General features: G+C 48.8%; 1 protein-coding gene across 2 annotated transcripts in view; it reads left to right on the top strand.

The window, feature by feature from the left end:
* Positions 1 to 532: 532 nt before the first annotated feature.
* Positions 533 to 9552, top strand: part of TNNI3 (troponin I3, cardiac type) — a 20759-nt gene continuing 11739 nt past the window's right edge. For both annotated transcript variants that reach the window (XM_048518192.1, XM_048518190.1), the window contains exons 1-2: positions 533 to 679; positions 6785 to 6821. Coding sequence is in view for 1 of the 2 variants with exons in the window: in XM_048518190.1 (XP_048374147.1) it covers positions 6811 to 6821 (11 nt within the window). In the remaining variant the exon portion in view is untranslated. The remainder of the gene's footprint in view (positions 680 to 6784; positions 6822 to 9552) is intronic.

Genomic DNA, 9552 nt, shown 5'->3' with positions numbered 1-9552 from the left:
AAGGTCACCCAGCTGGCGTGTGTGGGAGTGCACAGGCTAATCTGAATTCCCCAGAAGCCTCCACAGCTCAGGCGGCAGAGCTGGGAATCAAACCCGGTTCCTCCAGATTAGATACATGAGCTCTTAACCTCCTACGCCACTGCACATGTAGTCATGTAATAGACAGGCTTTAACAGCAGTGGCAGATGCGGGGGCCAATGGAGGGGCTGAAAGGGCTAAGCCCCTCTCCTTTCCCCACACAAGAGCCTGAGTATCATTTCCATGCTTTTAAGCACACGGCTAAGAGCCTTCAGTGCTCTCTTGAATCAAAAAGGCTTCTGATCTTGGAACGCTAATATACAGTGACCATAGACAGCGATCCACCGTTTTGTGGGTGAGTCTGGAGGAAGACTACCTTTGACTGTAAGCTCTTGCGACTCTAAGCTGTCAATCCCAGCCTTGCCATGGGGGGGGGGGGGTGCTGCCTTCCAGAGCCCTTTTCCCGACCCCCTTCTCCCAGCAGCGTCTGGTGGCGCTCCTTATCAGAGGAACGCATTCCATTCTCCGTCTTCCCTAAAAGGTTCCGCCAAAGCGGAGCTCTCTTCTTCATAAAAGGCCACCCACCCACTCAGTGCCCTTATAATCTCTGGGAAGTTCTTTCCCCCTAACGGTGCCTCGTTCCAGTTCCTGAAGGCAGCAGGTAATGTGAAAAGGGGGTATCTCTTTTTTCCCCTTGGGGGAGGTTATGGGGGGTGGGGGTGGGAGAAGTAACTGATGCTCCCTTATGTGTGAGTTAGATTTTAAACTCTGCCGTGGGGTGGATATCAAGGATAATACACAATGGTAAAGAAAGCAGCTCTGCCTGTTTCCTGCATTTGAGATTTTAATTGAAGCTTCGTCGATGTCAGGACAGCTTTTGCAAGGTGCAGTAAGTTTCGGTTCACGGTGCCACGCTTCTCTGCTCTCTCAAACACCGAGGCTGATAGGCCTGTGCGTCTAAGTGTGATTATTTTTTTTTCCGAATACCTTTAATGGCATATAGATTGTTTAAGATTAGCTTAGCAAGATAATAACAGCCTTTACAACTTTACAATTTCTGACGAGTTAAAATAACACCATTTAAAAATTTAGCCACCGCTTCCAACAGCTCGTAGTTGTGGCTGTTTAAAAGATATATAACCTTCTGTTTATCTGTAATGCCTTCACTTCCATGCAGGAAGGGGATTATGTGCTTCTTCCTACCTATCTCATAAAAGGGACAATCCAACAGCATATGAGATACTGTTTCCACAGAACCCATGCCACACGGGCATTTCCTTTCTTTATGTGGGATTCCAAGGTGGCGTCCAAGGCTAAAGGAAGAAGGCAGGGCATTACACCTAGCTAAGGTGATTGCTCTATGCCACCGGGCCTCAACCAGGAGATAAAGGTACTGGGCTGCAATTAGTCTATCCAAGTGTGATTATTTTCCAAGAAGACATCACCGGGAGGCAGAAGCAAGAATGCTGGTAGTACCAGCAGTGGCGTAGCAGTGGCGTAGTGGTTAAGAGCAGGTGTACTCTAATCTGGAGGAACCGGGTTTGATTCCCTGCTCTGCCGCTTGAGCTGTGGAGGCTTATCTGGGGAATTCAGATTAGCCTGTGCACTCCCACACACGCCAGCTGGGTGACCTTGGGCTAGTCCACAGCTTCTCAGAGCTCTCTCAGCCCCACCTACCTCACAGGGTGTTTGTTGTGAGGGGGGAAGGGCAAGGAGATTGTCAGCCCCTTTGAGTCTCCTTCAGGAGACAAAGGGGGGATATAAATCCAAACTCTTCTTCTTCTACCACCCCATCAGTAATATTTTTCAGCATCTATACTCAGCCACGACACCCCCACGCTTGCAGGTGGCACGGCTCTCGCGTCCCCTGTTCAGCATCAAGAGTCTTTGTCTGCGTTCACGCGAGTAAGTTCATTCGGCCTGAATGTACTTCAGCTCGTAAAGTGCAAGAACAGTACAGAAGTTGCACCCTCTTGAATTGCCTCCCTCCCCCCAAGTGTAGTGTTCTCTTCTGCCGCTGTGATCTTCAAACGTCACATTCCATTGCGGTTCTGAGCTTTAAATTAGACAAGCAATGTATCAGCTGGAGCGAACCCAGGAATTCAAAGAGCGGGGAGGGGCCTTTTCCAGAAAGGGGAAACTTGAGAGCTTAATCCCTTTCTTGGAGAGGCACTTGATTTGACGCTAACTCGGGTCAGCCTTAAGTGTTATTGGTGCTGCTAACCTTTTGTGCGGAATAAAGGGGGGGGGGGAGGAAGACTTGGCAACTTCTGCGCTTCTTCCGACCCCAACTTCTGCAACGTTTTTGGCTGTTCTTGGCAGCAGATGTCTCAAGCAAAGGGTGCTGAATGGTTGATTTCACACCTAGGGCTAAGAATAAAAGTGTCCCTTCGCAGTTCTCTTGGGGAAAGGGAGGGGGTTTCTATCTTTTTTGCTTCCTGCCTGTGATCTCCCCCCCCCACCCCCTCACCATTTATTGTTTCTGAGGTGGAAGGAAATAATATCAGCCAGACTCCATGTTAATATTTCCCTGGGTGAGTCAGGAATTCAGCTCCATCCAAGTCTCTCTCCCTCAGTATAAAAGGGATGGGTCTTTAGTGATCTTTGCAAAGGAGCAATCCCTTCCCCACCCAGGCTAAAAGAAAAGGAAGAGGGCCAAGAATGCGACGGTGACCGAACTGGTGTCCCCCATCTGTCTCTGAGCAGCAGTGGCGTAGGAGGTTAAGAGCTCATGTATCTAATCTGGAGGAACCGGGTCTGATTCCCCGCTCTGCCGCCTGAGCTGTGGAGGCTTCTCTGGGGAATTCAGATTAGCCTGTACACTCCCACACACGCCAGCTGGGTGACCTTGGGCTAGTCACAGCTTTTCGGAGCTCTCTCAGCCCCACCCACCTCACAGGGTGTTTGTTGTGAGGGGGGAAGGGCAAGGAGATTGTCAGCCCCTTTGAGTCTCCTGCAGGAGAGAAAGGGGGGGATATAAATCCAAACTCTTCTTCTTCTTCTTCTTCTGCCTTTTTGCTTTGCCAGTTCTTCTGCGGGTTGCTGCCTCCTCGTGGAACGGCCTGCCCCTCTTCAGAAGCGATAACGCCGCCCAAATTTAGCTCTGGCGATAATGGTACCCCGTGCCACCTTCAGACAAGCGTAGACAAAGGCCAGAGAGGGCCCGGTGGTGGGCTGAGGCAGGAGAGAGAGCGAAAGCGCTTTTCTGAATTAAGAAACCAGCGTGAGACGCCTTCTTCTTGCGTCTGCTTCTCGGTGGAAACAAGCCATGCTGGTTTTCAGAAAAAAATCGTGCAATTTCTTTTAATGTCTCCACGTTCGCAGCTCGTGGCAATTCAAATGCCCTTGATGGCTCAGGAGTGGTTCACTTAATACTTGGCGGCAAACGTATTTGCTGCTGCAGACAATAACAGTCCCCAGGGAGTAGGTGGCTAATAGCAGCCCCCCATAATAAGTCTGCCTGCAAGTGCATGCACTTCTCGAGTACTACACGGTTTATATGTATTTCTAGATGTGCACCTGAAATTGTACAGGTAGGATCCCACCAACTTTCCCACTGGCGAAAGGCAGAGGTGAGGTTCCTTTCGACTACCGAAAAGGGGGTCGTGGGATCTGACTAGACCAGGGGTAGGGAACCTGCGGCTCTCCAGATGTTCAGGAACTGCAATTCCCATCAGCCTCTGTCAGCATGGCCAATTGGCCATGCTGGTAGGGGCTGATGGGAATTGTAGTTCCTGAACATCTGGAGAGCCGCAGGTTCCCTACCCCTGGACTAGACAAATGCTACATGGGTTGGGGACTGCAATGAGAAGAATCAAGCTGAAAAGCTGGTAGGATTCAACCCTGTGTAGAAGAAGAAGAAGAAGAGTTTGGATTTATACCCCACCTTCCTCTCCTGTAAGGAGACTCAAAGGGGCTGACAAGCTCCTTTCCCTTCCTCTCCCCACAACAAACACCTTGTGAGGCAGGTGGGGCTGAGAGAGTTCTGAGAGAACTGTGACTGTCCCAAGGCCACCCAGCTGGAATGTAGGAGAGCGGAAACACATCTGGTTCACCAGATAAGTCTCCGCCACTCAGGTGGAGGAGTCGGGAATCAAACCCGGTTCTCCAGATTAGAATCCACCTGCTCTTAACCACCAGTACACTGGCTCTCAGTGTGTACTGTGTGACAGGGCATGATGGAAGCAAACAAATTTTTGTAAATGCTCTGAACAAATTCTTAAATACTGTACATGGACTGTAACCAGGGTGGTGGCCGTGGATATAGGGTCATACCTGGAGCATGGACTAGCCCCATTTTAGATTTTTTGGGGGGTGGGGAGGAGGAATTGACCCAAGAATGTTTTTGAAAGAGCAAGACCTTGTTTATAAAAACCTGACCCACCCAAAATTTCCCCCTGTTCAAAATAGTTTTTTTCAAGATTGCTACCTTTTTGTCTTAAATTCTTTTGTCTTAAATTCTTTTCTGCTCCTGATTGGCTAGCCTGATATCGTCAGATCTCTTAACCTCTACACCACGCTGGCTCGCAGAGTTACTATTCAGATCCTCTAACGCAGTGGTGGCGAACCTATGGCACGGGTGCCAGAGGTGGCACTCAGAGCCCTCTCTGTGGGCACACGCAAACAGAGTCCCCCCCACACACACACATCTAGGTTGGCCTATGCCGCTGGGCTCAATTATTAGCATTAAACCTAAGACCTACTTTTGGGGAAGCAGTGTAGGCAACCCTGTTAAGCACTGTTAAACCCCACTGATTTTCTTGCAAAGAACTAAAGCACGATCCTTTACCTGGGAGTAAGCTTGGTTGCTGGCAATGGGGCTTGCTTCTGAGTAAACCCTCCTAGGGTCGTGATTCACCCATTGGAAGAGTTGCACAGTTGCTTCAAAGCAAAGCCACCGACTACCACCAAGCTTACTCCTGAGTAATGCACGCCTCAAAGCCAACTGTTTTTTCTAAACTAAAACCTCAGTATTCAGGTTAAATTGCCGTGTTGGCACTTTGCGATAAATAATTGGGTTTTTGGTTGCAATTTGGGTACTCGGTCTCGAAAAGGTTCGCCATCACTGCTCTAACGCCTCTTCAATGGAAGGACCATATAAAATCACTGCTATGTGGATGCTGCTTCAGTCAAGGGTGGGAATCCAGCATTATTCAAATATATGATTTATTGGTTCATGGCCAACATACAGTTGTGTACTTGTGGGATGTTAACTGATATACCGGTATTTCTGTTCCAATTAAAAATAATAATAATGAGCTAATGCTCTCGGAAGAGTCAGTTGCATGGAATTAGTTTGTGTCATCTAACGACATATTAATAAAAAACATTACCTTCCCTGTGTTTTCTTTTTTCTTTTTTTAAGATTGTGAGCTCCAAGTAAGTGGGACAGTTAGAGATTATTTTAATACGAAGCTAGCTGTTGAAAATACAGAACAATGAGAACGTTGGAGTCCAAGACAGCTTCTTTCTTTAGAGTCTTCCTTTTGATATGGGTTTTGTCAACTAATTTACTTATGCGCAATATGACTTTTGGACTCATGAAAACACCCCCTCACTTTATGAATCTTCTATGTGCAACTAATACTTTGTATTGTGTTAACGTTGTCAAACTTAAGGCATATCACTGTTAATAAAATGAAAATTGGTTCTTACATTATTGATGTACCGCGCTCTCAAGGAATTTAGGAGCGATGCTTGGGTGTGTCCTTTGCCAAGATATTAACAATCAGGTAGAAGGAAATGATTGAACCTTATAGATCAGTGATGGCGAACCTTTTCGAAACCGAGTGCCCAAACTGCAACCCAAAACCCACTTATTTATCGCAAAGTGCCAACATGGCAATTTAACCTGAATACTGAGGTTTTAGTATAGAAAAAACGGTTGGCTCCAAGGCGTAAGCTTGGTGGTAGTCGGTGGCTTTGCTTTAAAGCAACTGTGCAACGCTTCAAATGGGTGAATCACGACCCTAGGAGGGTTTACTCAGAAGCAAGCCCCATCGCCAGCAACCGAGCTTACTCCCAGGTAAAGGATCGTGCTTTAGTTCTTTCCATGAATATCAGTAGGGTTTAACAGCGCTTAACAGGGTTACCTACGCTGCTTCCGCAAAACTAGGTCTTAGGTTTAGTGCTAATAATCTCCCTGAAATAATTGCACTATTATCACATGACGAAATCTGTGCACGCGTGCCCACAGAGAGGGCTCTGGGTGCCACCACTGGCACCCGTGCCATAGGTTCGCCACCACTGTGATAGATGGATAAACATGTTTTGTGGGATTAAGGATTAGAAATCTAATAAGGTGAATTCAAAATGTGCAGTCTCAATGCCAGGCTCTCGATATAGAAAGAAAATGCTGCTTTTGTATTGTTGAAGACTTTCACGGCCGGAATCACTAGGGCATTGTGGGTTTTCCGGGTTGTACGGCCGTGTTCCAGTCACGTTTTCTCCTGACATTCCGCCTGCATCTTCGATCCTCTGAAGATGTCAGCCACAGATGCAGGCGAAATGTCAGGAGAAAATGCTACTGGAACACGGCCGTACAACCTGGAAAACCCACAACACCCCAAAATGCTGCCTTTCTTGGTCACAGTTTCTGATTTCAGCATATCTAAGGTTAAACAGAAGGAGCATAAACGGAACTTTGGAAGCAGAAAGGAAGCAGACGAAACTGAGGAAGCTGATAAAAACTTGTGCCCTCTGGAGGATGTGAAGTTGTACACATACACAAGAATAATATTCCCCCCTCCCTTTTTTTTCTCCCCAGAGCGGATTGAAGTTTTATTTCCTCCAATGGCTGAAGAGTGAGTATTTTTTTTTTAAAAAAAGAGATCGATGCATTAGAATGAATGGAAGAATGGAAAAGTGGGTACTTGAGGAAGAAAGGGGATGGACCCAGATTTTCCAAGAGGAGCTGATGTTAGCATTGCCAGCAGAGGTGTAGCTAGGTAGACTGGAGCCCGGGGACAAAACTTGAGTTTGGCGCCCCCACCCCCGTGTGGGTGGCCATTCCCCCCCCCCCCCACAACCAAACAATGATTTTTTGCACCAGGTCATTTCTAAATCACCATAGAACATGCCCCAACACAGCAATAGTCTATACCACTCAGCAAAAATCAAACATTTAGACAATTTTTTCAAAATGCTTTCAAAATGTTTTACTACAGCAGTCGTCCCTAGGCAGAAGGGAAAGTAGCTGCCACATCCCTCCAAGCCAGGCAGTGCAAGTAAGCATGTAAATCTCTCACAAATCACCCCCAGCAAAACATTTGCCAAACGAATGTCAGCGTCATCTCTCACAAAACACCTCCCAGCCCCAGCATAACATACATGGCTCTCTCCCCAATCAAATGTCTTTCCTAATTTTGTCCTCACACCAACCCTATGAGGTAGGGTGTTTGCTCGAGAAACAGCTCACAGCCAGTGCAAGTGGGTATTAAGCATGCAAATTCTCTCAAAAATCACCCCCAGACAGTTTCCTACTCCAGCTGTCAAGGATGAGTGGTGTCACCACCACCACCTTCCTTGCCAGGCTCGTATACAGTGGTCCATGGGCTTAGATTGGAGAACTCTGTATAGCAGTGGTGGCGAACCTATGGCACGGGTGCCAGAGGTGGCACTCAGAGCCCTCTCTGTGGGCATGCACAGAGTCGCCCCCCCCCACAGACACACACACACACAGCATTTATTGGTAACTGATTAATCTGAGATTTAATTATCTGTGACTGCATCCCAGAGAGTCACCCATTATTTCCCCAGCATTCCCGCTTCCTCTGGTGCAGTATCACTAGAGTGCTTTTTAAAAACATTGGCTGTTGCTATTGCTATCACACCATCCTGATTAGCCCAGTTGGGTTCAAGGTTGTCAGGACTTAGAGGCTAAGTAGGGTCACCCATGGTCACTACTTGGATAGGAGGAGACTACCAAGGAAGACCAGGTTGCTATGCAGAGGAAAGCAATAGCTAACCACCTCTGTTTCTTGCCTGGAATGCTCCATGCAAAGGATTGTCATGAGTCAGTTGCAACTCAATGGAATGTTCTCTTTAATTTGTATTCCAAAAGTGTGCACTTGAAGTTCTAAAAAATCCTTTGCCATGATCTCTGAATTCTCAGCTTTCATTAACACCCCCCCCCTCAATAGACTTATTCTTTGCAGAGTTATAAAGCTAGAAATTCAGAAATCATGCTGGTAGATCTTTGGTAGTACACACTTTCTGACTTCCTAAACCTCATTGTGAGGCTGGGAATGGGAAGAAGCAGTGGTGGGATTCTAATTTTTTAACAGATGGATCTTTCCCAACCAGCTGGGCAGCTTCCTTGGAAAGGAGAGTTGCTGAGGCGAGCAACCCTCCCCGGGGGGCTGCTGGGGCTTTCCTACAAGGAGGGGCTGGGGAAGAGGTTGGCTGGGAGCAGGTGAAGAGGGCACCACAGTTCCATCCACGTAATTTTAAGCACTTCACTATTTGAATTTTTAAACAGGATATGTTGGGGATCAGCACAAAGGCAATCCAAGGCTATCTCCCTGTGCCTGTCTGTTCTCCTAGCAGGGTGTCCCCCCTCACAAAGTGCCCCCCTAGGAAGACTCCTAGTTTGGTACAGGGTGGGAACCTTGCCAGCCTGGGTCCCGCCAGGGCCTCCCGCTTGCCAACTTCCCTGCCAGGACTTTTGGTCCTTCCTGTCCCCGCCCCCCCTCATCATACCGAGCTGGCATCCCCACCACCCCTGAAGTTTTCCTTGGGGTTCTGCATCACTACCTGCACCCGCTCTAACCACTACTGCTCCACAAGTGCCTGGCACCAGCCACAGGAAGGAATCAAAACTGCCTGTTGGGACGGGAGGAGCGATGGGCCCAGGGAGGAAAACTAAACAAACCTTCCTGGTGGAGAACCAACAAGTGCTGCTAGGACTGGAGTCCCCCTCCCATTCCCGCCTATTTGGGCGCCTCTAAATAAAGGGAGGGAGCTGACCAGGCCGCTCATGCCCCCCACCCCTGGGCCATTTGCATGCACCCCGCACCCCCCGTGGAGCTGTGCTTGCCGCCTACTCCACTCAGTCCTCTCCCAGCCAGAGCACCCCTTTCATGCTGCCGCTGTTCTCTGCTCAGAACAGGAGGCCGTAGGAAGCTGCCGCATCCCCCCCCCCCCCCAAGTGCATGAGGTCGAATGGCGCCCAGCACCCAGCCAGCAGCAACCCCTTCTTTCTCCCTCACTCCCTTCCTAAGCCTCTTCTAAGGCCAGTTGTTATGCCAGGGGGAGGGGGGAGCAATGGGCCGACGGATGAAAAACAAACCTGCTTCCTGTGGCTGCGACTAGGAGGGACACAGGCTGTTGGACCTGGCACTGGCAGGACTCGAAGGCAAAAGCCCTGAGCCCGCTTCTTTTGCCACGTGCCTGTGCTGCCTGCTGCCGCTGCTGCTTGCTTCCTCCCGGCCTTCTCTCACCTCTCCTTCCCTTATGCCTGCTACAGTCACTCAGCAGGGGAGGAGGTTTGTGCAACCTCCCACATGGCCGAGAGAAGGAGAAGGAGGCAAGGCA

Source organism: Sphaerodactylus townsendi, linkage group LG15 (assembly GCF_021028975.2).
Source record: "Sphaerodactylus townsendi isolate TG3544 linkage group LG15, MPM_Stown_v2.3, whole genome shotgun sequence".
Taxonomy (NCBI): Eukaryota; Metazoa; Chordata; class Lepidosauria; order Squamata; family Sphaerodactylidae; genus Sphaerodactylus; species Sphaerodactylus townsendi.
The sequence above is the reverse complement of the archived record's forward strand: the minus strand, read 5'-3'. Positions and strand labels throughout refer to the sequence as shown.